The sequence below is a fragment of the Protopterus annectens genome, chromosome 4.part0, assembly GCF_019279795.1.
Source record: "Protopterus annectens isolate FY-2018-M chromosome 4.part0, PAN1.0, whole genome shotgun sequence".
Lineage (NCBI taxonomy): Eukaryota > Metazoa > Chordata > Ceratodontiformes > Protopteridae > Protopterus > Protopterus annectens.
Window position 1 is genome coordinate 1532545042 of NC_056733.1, and position 19618 is coordinate 1532564659.

Genomic DNA, 19618 nt, shown 5'->3' on the forward strand with positions numbered 1-19618 from the left:
GACTTGTATATGTGGCATGAAGGATTGCTACATTTCTGAGTTTTAGAACAGGGAAAATGCAAACATTAAATGAGTGAAAATATCTGCTCTAGGAAACTTAAAATAGGGAGCTGTAGTCTTACAATTCAGACTTTGGCCTCTCAATGCAAAGGAAATATTCATGCAAAAGCAAGAGAATTCCTTAGAAGACATCATGTGCCTCTTACTATAAAGGAAGGATTATCTAGAAGAGATGTTTGTTTTTGTCTCAGATGGAATATTCCTTGGAAGGGACACAGAAGAAGAATGTTTGTTGGAGTGGAGACTCTTGCTCTTTACCATTTGAAGCCTTTGCTAAAGGTGGACACCTGTATGGATAGTGTGAGACTTTTATGTTTTCTTCTTTAAAGTACAGTTTTACTTACATTTGGATGTGATTTATCACACCTTAATAAAGCGTGCTGAACTTGAGACTTACATTTACAACATGTTTCTACATGCAAAGGAAAGGTTACTATATGTAATTTTATAAAAATAAATAAATGAAGGAGCATCACATGACACAATCAGCTCACAAAAAAGATGGCCATCTATAAACATCTGTAACATGATGTTTTATAACAATATAATAAAATATATAAAGGAAAATGTGTGTTATGATGTAATTTATATAGAATTTGCTTCAACATTTGATAGGGTCATAGAAAAACAATGATCAGTAAATTAGAGAACTATGTGGTATTGATGTAACCTTGATAAGATAGACAGCTGCATGGCTTCCAAATATGACATGGAAAGTATCATATAGTAAATGGACAGGTGAAATTCTAGGTTACAGTCAGTGTCCCACAGGATTCTATCCTATGCCCATACTTGTCTAGGTTGCATCTTTGAGATCTATACTGTCCCTCTCAGGTATTATACAATCTGTATGCAGATTAGGTTCATAGGTTCATAGGGTAGTACTAGGCTAACTGCCCTTGCGAGCCATTTCAAGCCTAGCCAATTATCCCTTGTGAGACTCAAACCCTGCACCTTGTGTTTGTAAGGCAAACACCTTAACCATTAGGCCACCCTTATTAAAGAATCTTTGGAGATATACCGGGCATCCATTTGTTTGTGGATGGCCCCTGAATAAGCTACTGCCCTAGATCATAGGTTCATAGAGTAGTACTAAGCTAACTGCCCTTGTAAGCCATTTTAAGCCTAGCCAATTATCCCTTGTGAGACTCAAACCCTGTACCTTGTGTTTGTAAGGCAAACACCTTAACCATTAGGCCACCCTCCCAACCCTGATTACATGTGTTGCAGACACGGCATGTCTACAAACGATCTTGACTAAACTAACCGTTTGGGTTCAGAAGAATATTATGCTGATAAATAACTAAGCATGTGATGGTTGGGAGATATAGACTGATGCCGAATATTTAGTACAACACAATGATTTAGACCTGGATATATGAGTAGATCCAGCTTTGTTATTTACTAATCATATCAATCAATTGTTTAATGTCAGCTATAAAACTACAGTCTCCGTAAAACAATGAGAAAGTCTAGTAAATCAGAAATGGTGAAATTATTGTTTGTAAGTTACATTAGACCCAAACTAGAATATACAAAAATCACTGGTTTGCTATTTTTGCACTGGACTGAAAAAAAACACCATTAAGTTACTTTTAATAATGGAAATAGCACTCAGTCTATGTTCAACCAATGAATTCCTCTGTTCTCATGTACCTACACCAAACAAAAATGACCTAACTACTAACATTTATTACAAAAAAAAAAAATATATATATATATATATATATATATATATTTTATATATATATATATATATATATATATATATATATATATATATATATATATATATATATATATATATATATATATATATATATATATATATATATATATATATATATATATATAAATATATATATATATATATATATATATATATATATATATATATATATATATATATATATATATATATATATATATATATATATAAAATACAAATATTAAATAAAAAAAAAATTGGATGTTGGGAAAAATAGTAAGAAGAAAATTCAGTTTTGTACTGAACACTTGCAGTACACACTCTCGTCTTTATAGTACTTTTTTATATAAAAAAAAAAAAGAGCGTGATATATATGGGTGTGCAAGTTATGATACTCAAATACATGTGCAAACGCATGAAAGCACACAAACATATTAAACATAATTTGTATTGCATGTACAGTGTTCAGGAAAACATTACTAATTTAATATTCAGTCTGTACCCAGGACATAAATATTTTTGATATTGTACACTTGATTGGTAGACATTCCATTTGTTAGGTTTGCTTTGTTTCAATATAGTCTTGCCTACTCATTTACCAAATTTCTATTTTTTCAACATTTTTGTCTCCCCACAAGTGACCATCAGCTGCTTTCAGAGCTTCTTCTTGTCCACAGAGCTTTCCAAACCTAACTCAGCCATATCCAGCCTAGCTCCAACCCATTTTTTAGGGCCAACGAGGGGATTGAGGCTACTAGAAAAGCATCATATTCTGCCAAAGACTACTTTTCTTCTAAAGGTCAACATTCTCTCTGCATGCATGATCTATTCATAAGAAACGTATGCAGTAATGAATGCTGATATATCATTCTTGCCTACAAATACAGTTCAACCACAGCCCCACTTCCCTTTGAAAGCATCTCACCCATGCCTCTGACCATCACCAGGAATAAAACCTGGGGGTGCATTCCAGCATGCACCCTACTGCCCTGGTGGGTGTTTCCATCCTCCCCGCCTGCTCTGTTAAGCACTCAAGGGTGACCTTATCTGTGGTCAGGGTTTTATCCATATATGCCACTGATGCATTCTACCTTCTGATACAGTGCAGCACAGTATCATACAAATCACAGTTTGCACAAAAGACCTGAGGTTGCAAAACAAATATATCTAGTCCCAAAACATAATAAAATATTAACTTAGTTTTACAATTTCAGCAAGTATCTATATGGCACCTTCTTCTGAACTAGCTGACTGTAATGTTCACTCTTACTAAAATGTTGTTGTGTAAAAATATAAACCATACTCCAAAAACAAAGAAACACAAACTGATGAAATACAATCCACTTTGTATAAACCATACTCCAAAAACAAATGAAACACACATTAATGAAATACAATACACTATGGCTAAGGTTGGAAGACACATAGGTTAAAAACTGAAAAGTTTTCTTTGGTAAGCACTTTCATCCAAATATGACTTAAACTTCATCAGATTATTAACTAATGCAAACCAATATTTTAAAAAGACCAGCATTCATGTCATGTGACTTGCAACCAATAATAAAGTCATTTTAAACCCTCCCATCTTTGTGTAACTAGTACTCCTTCACAAATGAAATCTTAATACAGCCCAACATCAATTCCAATAAAAAAAATGATTTTACCCAAAACAAAACAGGTTCACATAAATTCATATATCCATATATTATAAATCAAGTTGTTCAAAAATTAAACAGCAATATATATATATATATATATATATATATATATATATATATATATATATATATATATAAAAATAACATACTACCTCAGTAAAGATTTTAATTTCAAAACACAGTTAAATGATGTCAGTTCATTCAGTCCTGGCCAATAACTGTCGTGTAGTAAAATTTGCCAGATTAATTCTTTTCATTCTAAAAACAATGTTATTAGCCCCCATAAACTACTGGCCTTCACTCTGTCAGTCACCGTATATTTAAACATATGTGCTTTGTGGTTTTTCAAATGCTTAGATAATGTGTTACCCATTTTTTCTTTTTTTATTAAATATTCTTGTTCATAGATATGCTGCTTAAACTTCTGGTTAGTTTTGCCCGTGTAAAAACATTGGCACATCTGACAGGATGCTAAATAAATAACTCCTTTGGACTCGCAATTAAAAATGCCTTTCAGTCTATATTCCTTTCCCTGGATTTGGAGTGTATCCCTATAATTATCAGTTTACAATACTGACAGCAGCCACATTTATTTCATGCCAATAGATCTTAAATTATTACAATAAAAACCTTTAAAGATGTTCTTAAAATTTGTGTTCCTTTGAAAAGCCATTCTAGGCTCTAAACCCACTCTTGCCCTAATTGTATTGTCCTCATTTAATATAGCCCAATTTTTACTCAATATTGTTCTTATTTGGCTTGCTTATATACAAAATGCAGTAATAAATTTGGTTTCAGCTCTGATATGAATTCAAGTGAACTAACTGGGTTACCCATATTAGCTGTAGTAACAGATACATCATTACTGGACAAAATAGGTCTTACAAACCCCGGCACTCTTTTCATTTATTTCTTCAATTAAGTCAGTCAATAAAACCTTTGGGTATTCCCTCCTACTAAACAGCCTAATCAAGTTATCACATTCATCCCAAAAGTCCTCCTCAAGTGAAACCATTCATGTGACTCTCACTAACTGACCCTTAATGACAGTTTTTTTCTGATGGTAAAGATGCATACTGGAAAAGTGGAAAAAAGTGTTTCACTACTCATTCTTCCTATACATTTTGGAAGTGTACCTGTCTTCAACCAACAAAACATCTAAATAACTTAATTCATATTAAGCTAGAAGGTAAATGTCAAGAAGTTAGATGTTTTATTTATATATTCAATAAACCCACCTATTTCTTACTTCACATCTTTGCATAAAATAAAAATGTTGTCAAAGAAATGAGTGTAAAACTGTATTTTATTTTTAATGCCCTCCTCATGGAAGATGAACTTATGTTACCATAGGGCCATTACTATGTTAGCAAATTCTGCTCCACATGGTGATCCCATCACTACTCCAATTTTTGGAGGTAATACTGTCCATCAAAAAACAAAAGCATTTTTTTAATATAATTTCTAGTAATGCATCATACAAATTGATAAGGTCTTGAGATATTCGTCTCATCCTCAAAAAGTCCGTCACCTATTCCACACCTATATCCTGTGGTATGGATGTGTGTAAGTCCTTCACATCTATTGTAAGGAATATGTTGTCTTGTTTAAATTCTAAACAGTTAATGCTTTTCCAAAAAAAATAAAGAATCGTTACAAATTTTTATTGCCCCTTTAAGGACCTCCTTAAATTTAGAATCCAAAAACTTTGTACAGGAGTAAGTCTCTGATTGTCTACCATCCACTTTGAGATGCATAGGGGGATTTTCTAGTTTTTATGAATGTTTGGGACTCCAAAAATAACCAGAGTGAGGGAGGCAACCATATTCAAATAATTATTCTTTTTGTCTATCCTTTTTTCAATAAACATGTCCTCTGTCTGCGAATATACCCATCTATATGCTCCATAACTTCATTCTTCAAAACTAAAGAATATGTATCCATTTTTAAAAATGTATTCATTCTAATGGTATAATAAGAAGCTTCCATTACAATTAACCCACACCCACTTATCTAGTTACATTAACCCAATGTTTTGTTGTTTCAAATATTCAACATTTAAATGGTCTTGCTCACTCATATTCTCCTGTGGAACTTTTATATGATATTTTAAAAATGTTCCTCAGGTCTAATTCACAGATGTTTTCATACAACAATAAAGCTGGATGGAGTGCGGGTTGTATGTACTAGAAATATTAGTAGAAAAGTCCTTTCAAATATCAAATTAATGATCAATGTCATCATAAATAGCTTCAAATCAATAATAACGTTAGCCAGGTATGCTTTCTTGAAGGGACAAAAGTAAACCCTTTTCTTAGCACTTCAATGATCTGTACATCAGTAGGTGTGTTTGAAAAAATATATAACTTAAAATTTCCTTCATGATTTTTAACAATAATTGGATACTCATTCATGGGAGTTGCAAATTGAGTTCTTGCACTAGGCTCGCTTATCTGTTCCTCTGATTCCTCCAATTACCTTTCGACCAGTTGGAAAAGTTGGGCCATGCCTGATATGGCCCTGAGGGGCATGTACAAATCCTGTACACTGGATCGTTTGTTCTGTTGATTGATCTTTATGTACCTTTGGTTCATCTCCCCAGTACTAGCTGAGCGTCTTAAGGGAGGATATTCATCCTGGTCATAATGTGGAATGATTTTAAACTGATCAACCTGAGGAGTCTCATGATGGTTATTCACTCTTTGTTGTACATTTTGTTGGTTATCTCCCCCTTCACCAGTCCAGTTTTGATTATATTTCGTCCCCCATTTTTGTGATGTGGATGGTTTGGGATATGCTCTCCCACTATCATACCCTTTTTATCTCTAAGAATCTTCTTTATTTTGTTGTTTTTTAATTTGTCCAAAAGTTGGTCTGTGTTGGTAAATTTTCTCTAAAAGTTCATCTCTACAAGCTCTGTAAGCTTTATAATTCCTTATGTTGTTGTCGAAGCTTGTTAATTCTTGAGCCAATGTTCAATCTGCCTATCATTATGTCTTAAAAGTACTTCCAAAAGCTCACATCCCTGTTTATCAAACAATTTCATTAGCTCACAATGCAAGGGGGAATTCTCTTCCAGCACACTAGGATATTTCCACAAACGAGACACCTGGGGACCTGTTGGTTCATAAGGCATTCAGTGAGATACGTATTCTCTAGATGAAGTTTTTTTTACATTTTATCAATTTGTACTCAAATTCATCTAATTTCTTACATAATTCTTGTTCTTCCACAGGAGTAGGAAATGGTTCAGCATTAAAAACAAAAGGTAATTTAACCAGTTATTCAAAATTGGGGGATCCATCTGCTATTGGGATATTACATGCAGCCGCTCTCCCATATTCCGCCTGTCCCGAATTTGTGTATTTGAGGTTTCCGCTATTTTTAGGGTATGCTTTAACAGAGTTTATTGCCTTCCTGAACCATTAATTAAAGGCTAGGATACTCTAGCTTTCTCCAGTCCTATTCATTAACAGGGGGTCTATGCCAATATTTGCAGGAATCAAGTCATGTTGATTCAAATAAGAGTCCAAGTTTACTTCACCCACACTAAAATCAGTTGCCTGTTGCATGGTAGTCTCCTGTTGTTGAATTCATATAGCATTGACACACTGAATTAAATGTCCACCTTTTGAGTTAATTGTTGTAAAAGGAGGGTTAGGTTTCCAAATTTATCACTTAACTGGTCATTATTAGAGAGACTGAATAAAGACTGTGTGTCTTCTTTTTCCTCAGCCACCATGGCAACCAAAAACTGTACCGCAAAAGCAAAACAAAATACAAGCTAATGAAATACTATCCACTTTTGCTAAAGTTGGAAGATGCATGCACAGGTTAAAAACTGAAAACTTTTATTTGTTAAACATGTTCATCCAAATGCGACTTGAACTTCATCAGACAATAAACTAATGCAAACCAACAGTTTAAAAAGCCCAGCATTCATGTCATGTGACTTTCAACCAATAATAAAGTCATTCCAATCCTCCCACCTTTGCGTAACTATTACTCCTACACAGATGAAATCTTAATATAGCCTAATATCAATTCCAATAAAAAAAACATATTTTTCCCAAAATAAAACAGGTTCACATAAATTCATATATCCACATATTATAAATTAAGTTGTTCAGAAATTCAACAATAATAAATGTATATAGCCATTAAAAATAACATACTACCTCAGTAAAGATATTAATTTCAAAATACAATTAACTGATGTCGGTACATTCAGTCCTGGCCAAGAATTGTCTTGTAGTAAAATTTGCCATATTAATTCTTTTCATTCTAAAAACAATGTTTTTGGTCCCCCTTGATTACTGAGCTTCACTCTATCAGTCATCATATATTTAAACGGGTCTATCTTAGTACATCGACATTTCAAAATAAAGATCGACAGTTCACAAACCATCATACCAACAAACAAAACACATCCCCCTACAAAACACCAACATCGCACACACTTACCTTACTCAGACACTCACCCGCCTAACAGCCTCTAACCCTCTTCACTTTTCCCCAATTTAAACGTATGTCCTTTGTTGTTTATAGCATGTTTAGATAATGCATTTCCCACTTTTTTTATTTTTTGATTGAAAATTCATGTTCATAGATATGCTCCTTAAACTTCTGGTCAGTTTTGTCCATGTGAAAACATCGGCACTTCTGACAGGATGCTACATAAATAACTCCTTTGGACTCACAATTAAAAATGTCTTTCATTCTATATTACTGGATGGATCCCCTGGTTTTAAATGACTGGTTAAATTGACTTTTTTTTAAATTTCAAATCATTTCCTACTCCTGTGGAAGAAAAAGAATTATGTGATAAATTAGATGAATTTGAGTACAAATTGATAAAATATAAAAAAAAACTTCAACTAGACAATACATATTTCATTGAATGCCTTAAAAATCAACAGGTTCCCTAGGGGTCTCTGTTTTTGGAAATATCCTAATGGGCTTGAAGAGAATTCCGCTTGCATTGTGATCTAATAAAATTGTTTGATATACAGGGGTGTGAGCTTTTGGAAGTACTTTTAAGACATAATGCTAGGCAGGTTGAACATTTGGCTCAAAAATTAACAAGCCTTGACAACAGCATAAGGAGTGATAAAGCTTACAGAGCTTGTATGGACAAACATCAGAGAATATTTACCAACACGGATCAGCTTTTGGACAGATTGAAAAACAACAAAATAAAGAAGATTCTTAGAGATAAAAAAAGAGTATATTAGTGGGACAGCATATCCCAAACCACCCACATCACAAAAATGGGGGACGAAATATAAACAAAACCGAATTGGTGAATGGGATGTTTACCAACAATATGAACAACAAGCAGTGAGTAACCATTACAATACTCCTCAGGTTGACCAGTCTAAAACCATTCCATCTTATGACCAAGATGAACATCCTCCCTTAGGACACTCAGATAGAATAAGGGATAGGAATCAAAGGGACATAAAGAAAAAGCAACAGAACAGTCAGACTTGTGTACAGGATTTTATATGCACTTAAAGAGGAACCATTGAGAAGGGCTGGATCAGGCATGGCCAAAATTTACAAACTGGTCAAAAGGCAATTGTAGAAATCAGAGCAGCAGATAAGTGAGCCTAATCTAACAACTCAGTTTCTAACTCCAACGAATGAGTATCCAATTATTGTTAAAAGTGATGAAGGTGATTTTAAGTTATATAATTTTTCAAACACACTGACTGATGTACAGATCATTGAAACACTAAGAAAAGGGTTTACTTTTGTCCCTTCAAAGAAAGTGAAACTGGCCTATATTATTATTGGTTTTAAGCTATTTCGGAGAAAATTGAACTTTAATTTGATATTTGAAAGGACTTTACAATCTAGAAATGTAAGAACTAATATTTCTAGTATTTACAACCCACCCACCATCCAGCTTTATTGTTGTATGAAAAAATCTATGAATTAGACCTTAGGAACATTTTTAAAATACCATATAATAGAGCTCCACAAGAGAATTTGAATGAGCAAGACCATTTAAAGTTGAATATTTGAAACAACAAAACATCAGGTTAATGTAACCAGATAAGTAGGAGTGGGTTAGTTATAATGAACGCTTCTGATTATACCACTAGAATGAATAATATTTGGATGGCACAGTGGTGCAGTGGTAGCATTATAACCTCACAGCAAGAGGTTCTCTTGTTTGATTCTCAGCTGGAGTGCCTTCTGTGTAGAGTCTGCATGTCCTCCCTGCATTTGTGTGGGTTTCTTCCGGGTGCTCTGGTTTCTTCCCATGTTACAAAGACATGCATCTGGAGCATTTCTCCCTGGGCCTCTGGTAAAAATAGGCTTCCTTCCAAGTCAGACTTTCCTGGTTAACAAATGTTAAATAAATAAATTTTAAAAATGGATATATACTCTTTAGTTTTGAAGAATGAAGTTACTAGAGCATATAGATGGGTATATTTGCAGATAGAGGACATGTTTATTGAAAAAAGGATAGCCATCGATACATATAATTATTTAAATATGGTTGCCCTCCTCACTCTGGATATTTTCAAAGTTCCAAAAAGTTTTCCCCATGGTAGTGTGATCCTGGAGTTAGTATATATAGCTGGGGGGTGGGGAGCATAGCCCTCCCACATAGTTTACGTAAATATTGTTTTCTCCAAACAGTTATTCATTGTAGTTATAACTATCAATGTGTAGGGTTTAAAATGTATAAAGTATGTGGGGGGGCTACCCCCCCAACTATATATACTAACTCCAGGATTTCACTACCGTGAGGAAAAAGGCCTATAGCATTTTCAGTGTTTTGAGTTTCAGTCAAATGAGTTTTCAGTGTTTTGAGCTTTCTGTTTTGGTTTCAGCCAAATGATTTTCCATCAAATGAGTATTCTATCATTTGATAGGGACTCGTTTAAATATATTGTGATTGATAGAGTGAAGGCCAGTAGTTGAGACGGAACCAATAATATTGCTTTTAGAACGAAAGTAATTAATCTGGCAAATTTTACTACAAGATGATTCTTGGCCAGGACTGAATGAACTGACATTAGTTAACTGTATTTTGAAATTAAAATCTTTACTGAGATAGTATGTAATTTTAATGGATATATATATTTATTGGTGTTGAATTTTTGAACAACTTAATTTATAATATGTGTATATATGAATTTATGTGAACCTGTTTTATTTTGGGTAAAATAAGTTTTTTATTGGAATTGATATTGGGCTATATTAAGATTTCATTTGTGAAGGAGTAATAGTTACACAAAGGTGGAAGGGTTTGAAATTACTTTATTATTGGTTGAAAGCCACATGACATGAATTCTAGTTTTTTTTAACTGTTGGTTTGCATTAGTTAATGGTCTGATGAAGTTCAAGTCATATTTGAACTAAAGTGTTTAACAAATAAAATTTTTCAGGTTTTAACCTATGTACGCATCTTCCAACCTGAGCCAAAGCGGATTGTATTTCAGTTTAGTTTAAAAATATAATTCTGTACTGCATTGGGTCATCATTATTTTTTCTTCTGATTATGTTCTTTCTTATATCCTACCCAAGATCATTCAGTTATTGTTCACCAGATAGTTCTCCTAGAAATGTAACATTAAATCTTATCGTATATGAACATGATCTATGCAGTGTAACATGAGCTTGTTATTACATTGAAAATGTATCTTATATCCATGTAACTGGGGTGTGTACACACACACACACACACACACACACACACACACACACACACACACACACACACACACACAGACACACACACACACACACACACACACACACACACACACACACACACACACACACACACACACACACACATACACAGACACACAGACACACACACACACACACACACACACACACACACACACACACACACCTGTGGTCATACCTGCAAACGTGGTCCTACCTGCAGTTACTACACAATGGAAGGCTAGACTGTATATATCTTAAATTTTGAAGTGCAAGTAATATGTTATAAAATAAACTGAGCATATCCGTGCTACTACATTACTATGCTAATTTGTTATTTATTTTCTTCCAAACTGTAAAACAGGTTGAATACACTTGAGATCAATAAATTGAATGGAGAGATAACAGTCAAAAACAGCATTCTGCTGGACAGAGAAACACGTCCAAACTATTTCATCACCTTGGTTGGCACAGACTGTGGTGATCGTGTTGGCTCAACAGTTATAGAACTGAATCTGATTGATATTAATGACTATACGCCAACAGGAAGACAGATATACAATACATTCTGGAGAGAAAATGCAAATAACCCTCCACTGGACATTGAGGTACAGTACAGCTGTAGACTATGATGTAAGCAGTTTTGAGAAAGACGACTATCAGGAAACCTCCACAACAAATATAATATTCAGTCTCCAGAAATCGATGAGTGTGATTAAAGATATTTAACACCACTTGCATAATTTAACTAAAAATAGACATAATGTATTTATACCTGCATTGCCTCCATCTAGTACTTGGTAATAATTTTATTAAAATACAAAAGTATTTTTAATGATTTCCACTAGCTCTAGTGCATTCTCCTCACTTACACAGATGGTGTAGTGTTTGTGGACATGGCAAGTACTCTTATGACATCTGAATGTGATGACAGGCCTAATTTATGACATAAAGTAGTCATTTACTATTTTGGTCCAGACTTAAGTGCCAGGCTAACTGCCCTTGGGGGCCATTTTAACCATTTTAAGCATACACAATTTTCGTTGATGAGAATCAAAGTCTGTACCTCTTGTAAATGAGGTAAATGCATTAACCATTATGTCAAAGTCCAACCCTTACACAAAACCACAAACCAAACACTGGGCTTATTGGGGGTTTGAACCAAAGACCTTTTATATCCTAAGTGCTAATCATCCCCCTAGGTAAAAAACCTGCAATAGTTGTAAAATCTATCAAAGTATAGATTTTTTTTTTCATCAGGCCCAACACTAATATCCCAAACAATCTTCATAGCTATATCAGAAATTACTCATGGGAGAGTACAATTAAATATAATACTGCTCATTTGAAATCCTGAACCTTTCATTTGTATTGCCTGTACTCATTAAATTAATTGCAATACATTCCCTTTGATGATGTTATGTTCCAAAAAGGTTGCCTGCTTCCATAATTTTTTTTTTGCAAGCCCACAAAAGTTTTTTTTAATGCCATTATCTATTGGATGCAGTGTGATAAACTTCATAAAATGTTTAAAACGGAATAAAATAGCAAAGTATAAATAGTAATAATTTTCATGATGAAGCAATGCTTTTATATCACCATAACTATATACAGTGTACAGTATACGAAAGAAAATTAAAATAAAAAGGATAAATGGGAAGGGGTATATAACACAAGACTTCTAGAAAAATGAGGAATACATGCTGTTAAATTATCAATATTGTTTTTATAGCTTCTGTAGTTCTCCAGATTATGCATTTCATTTTATTTGTTAACTATTATAGAGTACTGATGCATGCCAACCTTTTGAGAACCCACCCAGGATCACTGTCTGGTAAAACGACTTGTACAGAGTCACAGACTAAACAAGTGAAGACTATGAGAATCAAACACTGCACTTCAGGATGAAACTTACTAACATCTCAAAGCCTTAGTCCTTTGCACTTACTGCCAGTATCAATTTTAGTCATAAGTCTAAACTGGAACTATGCAGAAAATCTCTCGTCTTTAAACTGTTTATTTCTTTAAGATATGTGTCATAGGACTTTTAAAATTTTTCTTTAAATGAGGGTCTATTTGGTCACTGATAGCAGCTAATGCTAGTTTACTTTACAGTCAATGCTACTCAGCAAGGAAAATTGTAATGATAATGGATTATTAAATGATATAAGATATTTAGTAAACTTCATATTATCTTTCCACTTAATTTGTAGAAATGCTCAGTTTTCTTGCACAATATTTCTAATGTAGGGCAGCTATAGAAAACTTAACTGTTAGTACTCATGTACACCTCAAGTCAGCATTAACTGGTTTGCCTGCATGTTTCTGTCTTGTGTTATAAATGACCTATGAAGAAATTTCAATACACACAGTTAAAGAGAGTCTGTTTTATGTTATGATCTGTATGACTGGTGCTATAGCTAGTGAAGACCTGCATGCAATGTGTTCCTTGTTGGAGAAATCCAAAATACATAAGCAGGCTTCTTGTTTTATAGGCTGAATTTCAAGGACGATTCGTTTTTTTTTTCATTTTATTTTAGTACGTTTTAATGCTTCTTTCTTTCCACTTTCAGTCAATGTATTCTTTCCACTCCTGACTGTTTCACTTATGAGTCTCTACTACTGAAACAAACTTCATTCCAAGTCTTTGCACACAGTAGTTGTCATGCATTACAAGTGTAATCACTCTTTGCATGGCATATGATGCACGTGATGTGCATGCTGACAAGCTGAGAGGACAGGAAGCCAGACGTATAGTACAGTTGTGTAAGTTTAACTTACTGTCACAGTAGATGCTTGAATGATACACTGCTGCAGTAGCCTTTCATACATGGTTTCTCTCCTGCCAAGGATATAACAGGCAGCCAGCTTTTAAAGCCTTAGGTCACCTTCCATGCACCCAAACTGTCAAGGAGCTTGAGCTGAGCTGATTAAAAGACAAGTTTGGATGCAAACCCCTTTGTAGCTTTCCTGTCATCAGAAAGATGGAGCCCTGAAAGGGCACTGCTAGTAACAACAAAAAATAAATGTTAACACCCTGGCATAAAAAACAGTGATCATTTGAACATTTATGTTATGGTATGCTCAACTTACACAACTGTACTATGTTCATCGTACTGATCACTGCTGCAATTGAATTAGCTATACGAAAAGATTACCTTAGCTAACTATATTTGGAAGGTGGAAGGAGAAGAATCCAGGAGCCCCTGGAGAATGCTCCTAGCAAAGTTTGATGTGGACCTAGATAAGGAATCAAGCTTATAGTGCTTTGTAAACGTATGTACAGATGACCAAGTCTCAGCTTCTAGAATACTTCTAGAATCCAATCTTTTCCAAAAAGCCATAGATGAGGCCAAGGTCCTGGTACAGTGGGCCTTAACCTTGCTTGGAATAGTTTTGCTATGGTGAATATAAGAAAAGGTAATAGACCTAAAGAGACCATTTTGAAGTAGTCTGTCTTGACCAAGGTTGTTCCTTCTTCCTACATTCACAAAAAGTCAACAAATGATCAAAAGATCTGAAAGATTTAGTTCTGTCAAGATAGCACCTGAGTTGTCTTTGTACACCCAAAGTATGGAGTAGCCATTCTCCCTCATGTTTAGGTTCAAGAAAATAGAATGTGTGGATGGATAGTTTGGCTTAAAGTAAACCCAAATACCAATTTAAGCATAAAAGAATGATTGGTTCTCAAAGAAACTCTGTCCCTATGGAAAATCAGAAAGAATAGACTCACTATCAGAGCTTGCAGTTCAGATTACCCATTTGAGAGGTCAGAGGGATGTTAAGAACCTCAAATCAGCTAGATTAACTGATTCAGATGGAAAAAGTGTTAGCTTCTCTAACACAAAATTAAGATTTGAAGGAGGGGGCAGTGGTTTTCTTGGAGGTTTCTTATGCAAAACTCCTTTCAAGAACATTTTGACATTAGACTGCATTGAAAGAGGAGGAACCATGGACAGAATTGCTTAAATTGCCAGTAAATGAATCTTAATAGAGGAACAAGAAAGGCAATAGGATAGCAACTCACACAAATATTATATAACCAGAGAACAGTTAGCCTTGAATGGGTGCTGTTTATGTTGCTGGCATCAGCTTGAAAACATTTTTCTGTCTGATAATATATAATTTTCTAGTACCAGCCTTTCTTGTCTCCATTAGTACCTGCTGCATATCCCCAGCAAGCAGATGCCTAAAAGGACTTAAGAACCTGTTGTCCAGCCAGTCAGTTGAAGATAATTAAGGCAGGTTATATCAAGCCTCCCTGTTCCTGTGTGAGTAGATGCAGTCTGTGAGCAAGCTTGTGGTAATTGCCCTTGGCTATTTCTAAAAGAAGGGAGAACCACAGTGGCCTGCGCCAGACGTGAGTCACCACAATGATCCTGGGATACTCCTTCTGAATCTCAGAAGTGTCATGGATATTAATGGAATGGGTGAAAAAGCATATAGGATCATTCCTTTCCAATGAAAAGAAAATACAACAAACTTCCAGGCCATCTTGAATTGAGTCCTGGATCGGAATCCTCTCAGTTGATTGCTCAGAGAGGAGGCAAATAGGAATACTTGAAGAACTCCACACAAATGGATCAAATCTTGATAGACTTCCTGATCTAGTTTCCATTTTTGTGGGTTTGCCCTGGTCTTACTGAGCTTGTCTGCCTCACAGTTGTGATCTGACAGAATGTAGCATGCCCACAGAGTGAGATTGTGCTGCGAAGCCATTTCTCAAGTTTGCTTGACTAGTCTGCAAAGGAAGTACAACGTGGTTCCTCCTTTGCTTGTTGATGTACCACATGACAGCAGTATTGTCTTTAACCACTTGAAGAGGTGCTAGGGACAAAAATTGTCCAGAGAGTTGAGTGCCTTGATCAGGGCAAGTATCTCCTTGATAGTTATGTACTTGTATCTGTCCATGGTGTACCACACCTTCTGAACTTTCTGCGGAGAATGTTGTTTTTCTTACATGGATTCATAAAGGTACTAGTGGAAATATTCCTAAACATATTTTTACTGACAGAGACATTTAAGAAATCCATGTGACTATCTGAGCATTGTACAGTACAGTTTAGAAAAGATGTGTGCTGCAAAAAGTACAAATTCCATCAACAACTCTGCTGACCCTTGCCATACAAAAAATATGTTGTCAAAGAAACATCTAAAAAAATTCACATGTGAAATAAATAGAGAATGCTCAAAAAACATAGAACTGGGTCTAGTGTTCATCTACGCATCACATGGGATAGTGTACCATCTTTGAGCAATGAGGATATGCGAAATGGAGGTGGAGAACAAGCATATCTTTGGGTTTACAATCCAATGGATATGCTGCAGTAGAGATCCCAGGTAATGTACCATCAGTCTCCAAAGATATTTGTATGCATGATTCTGTTTTTTTAGAAGAAGCGCTCCCTATTCGACAAGAGGGCAGGAAAGGGAGGTCACAGAGCAGAAAATAGGTAACCAGAAAAGGCTCAGATGGGTCGTCAATAAGGAAGGGCCCAGCGACAAGAAGTTGCAAACGGTGACTTAGTTTTTAATTTGTCCACGTTCACATTAACAAAGGAACAACTTGCGATTTTAAACAAAGGTCTTTCTTATGTTCTTGCTACTAAAGTAGACTTACCTGGAACATTGCTAGACATGAAATTATTTGCTAGGAATGTTATGCTATGTGTTCTGTTCCCACAGAGAATGCAACCCTGCAATGTTTTTAAGAAACCTAGTGTTTTTTCTCCTGATTTTTCACCAGCTCTCGAAGAATTTGTTAGTTTATGTGAAGATGACTTAAGAGGTTGTATTTCTACTAATTCTAATGGTACTGGGTATTATACCCTGGACCACAATGAGTATGAAGCACTTAATCAATTGATTAAAGCACAACACTTGATAATTAGACCAGCAGACAAAGGGGGTGGTATCATAGTACTTGACAGGTGTATGTATTTTGAGAAAATTATTTATATGCTTGAAGATTCTTATGTTTATTTGAAGTTACAGAGATTTCAAGTTTCAAGTATTATAAATAGTGAGAACTTCTATCTTTATGACCTAATAATGACAGATCTAATTGGTTATAGCCTGTATACTTATTCTTCAGTGTTGCATCCTAGAATCCCCATAATCTATGGGCTGCCCAAGATACATAAATGTGCTACTGACCCCCCTCTTCGACCAAGTGTTTCAGGAAGGGGATTGTTGATGGAGTCATTGTCAGTTTTTGTTGATAAACAATTGAGATCTGTATTAGACAAAGTTGATATGGTTCTGAAAGATACAAAACTTTTTCTTATTAACCTCTATATGTGGTCTAAGGATTTTGACAGTTTTGAAGATGTGTTATTTGTTACACTTGATGTAACCCTACTCTTTACCGTAATACCCAATGAGGAGGGTATAGAGAGTGTGAGGTTATTTCTTACATCAGTAAGTGGTTACTTGAGTACTAAAGTTACTTTAATATGTGTTCTGCTTGAACTGATACTTGAAAATAACATCTTGTCCTAAGACAATATAAAGAATTCCTTGATCCAGACATCTCATCTCTGACCCCTGAGATCAGACAGTCATAGAATGGTTTACTTTATCAGCTTTCTTCCATCCGTGTGCACTGTGGTTACATTTATGAAGTTCAAAACATATAACACAGTTTTTCTTATATTTGTAAAACAGCCTGTGGATTATATTAATATTTACAATGGCATAGAATTATCTACATAATTATATGTAGCTGGGCTGGCAGCCTTTCAGTTTTTCACACCCCCCCCCACCCCCCAACTCAAGCTATTTTTTCAAATGACCTTCGAGAAACGTTGCTTCAGAGGGTTAGGTCCAGCTCAGGATATGTTACCCGATTCCCTGTCTTGAGAGCCCATCTGCTTTGGCCTTGCTAATCCCACTGCAGTGCTGCACTGACATATCAAATGCTTGCAACCCTAGGCTCCATCTTAGCAACTTAGCATTTTGCTGGCTTGCTCAGTGTAACCATGTTAGGAGATTGTGGTTTGTAGTTACAGTGAATTTCCTTTTATGCAGATAAGGCTGAAGTTTCTGCTGTGCCCACACTATGGCTAGACATTCCTTTTCTACAGCTGTATAGCATTCCTCCCTGGGTTGGAGGCTTTGACTGAGATAAGCCACTGGCTGCTCTTCTTCATCTGAAGAAATCTGGCTATGTAAAGCCCCCACCACATGGTTCAAAGCATCCACCTGCACAACAAATGCTTTGCTGTAATCTTCACTGGCTAACTCAGGGGGTCCTCCCAAAGCTTTTTTTAAGATTCTGGAATGCCTGCTCACATGCTGTGGTCCACATTACCTTATCTGGCCTGTTGTTCCTTTTCAGGTCTGTGAGGGGAGCAGCTATGGTACTGTAACTGGGGACAAACTTTCTATAGTACTCTGTTGTCCCTAAGAATGCCCTCACCTGCTTTTTGGTAACAGATGTAGGCCATGCCTGAATGGCTTCCACTGTGGCAGGTTCTGGCCTGATCTTACAACTCCCCGCTCTATGTTCCAGGTAGAAGACCTCTGCCATACCCACTTGACATTTGCCTGGCTTAATGGTCAACCCTGCCCTTTGTAGTCTTCCCAGCACCTCCCTGACATGCTGAAGGTGCTCTTGTCAGGAATGGCTGTAGATGGCAATATCATCTTGGTAAGAAAGGGCAAACCCTCTTGCTCATGCTAGCTATGATCTACCAGTCTCTGGAAAGTCGCTGGAGCATTTTTCATCCCAAAGAGAATCTTTGTGAACTCATAAATGTCAAAAGGAGTCACAAAGCCTGACCTCTTTCTAAACTGGAAGTCAAGGGCAACCGCCAGTAACCCTTGGTAAGATCAATGGCGGTAAGGTACTTAGCCCCACCCAGCTGCTCTAGGGCCTCTTCTCTCCTAGGCATAGGGTAAACATCTGACTCTCTGTGACTATTTAATTTCCTGTAGTCCACACAGAGCCTGGTGCTGCCATCCTTCTTTGGCACCAGCACCACTGGGGAGGCCCAGGGACTGTTGGACTCTTGAATTACCCCTAGTTCCAATATTTCCTGTATCTCCTCCCTCAGAGTCTGTTTGACTCTCTCAGGCACCCTATAAGGGCCTGCCTAATAGGCCTTTGGGGGTCCTGTATCCACCTGGTGCACCCAGGTTTCCCAGTGAAGATGCCCCCAAAGTCCTGTAACACTGCTCAGATTTCACAGACCTAGGTAGGAGATAGCTGCTAGGACATTGCTACCCCTTCCACTGAAGTGTCAGTTCAAGCCTCACTAATGAGATCAGTCACCATATCTCCCTCAGACTCCTCCTGCAATCCACTGCAAATACTCAGCACAAGAGCCTTCCTATCATGGTAAGGTTTCATCATGTTAACATGGTACAATTTGTGCCCCTGCCCCCTGTCTAGCAGTTCTTACCACCTTGTAGGGTCCCTGCAAAGATGCTTGCAGCTTGTTGTGTCTGACAGGAATGAGGACCATTACCTGCTGCCCTACAGCATACTGTCTAGCTC

At 36.0% G+C, this 19618-nt stretch overlaps 1 protein-coding gene across 1 annotated transcript in view; it reads left to right on the forward strand.

Moving 5' to 3' along the window:
* CDHR2 (cadherin related family member 2) overlaps window positions 1–19618 on the forward strand; it is a 262582-nt gene that overhangs the window by 118600 nt on the left and 124364 nt on the right. The window contains exon 6 of the mRNA XM_044069914.1: window positions 11483–11726. Coding sequence (XP_043925849.1) covers window positions 11483–11726 — 244 coding nt within the window. The remainder of the gene's footprint in view (window positions 1–11482; window positions 11727–19618) is intronic.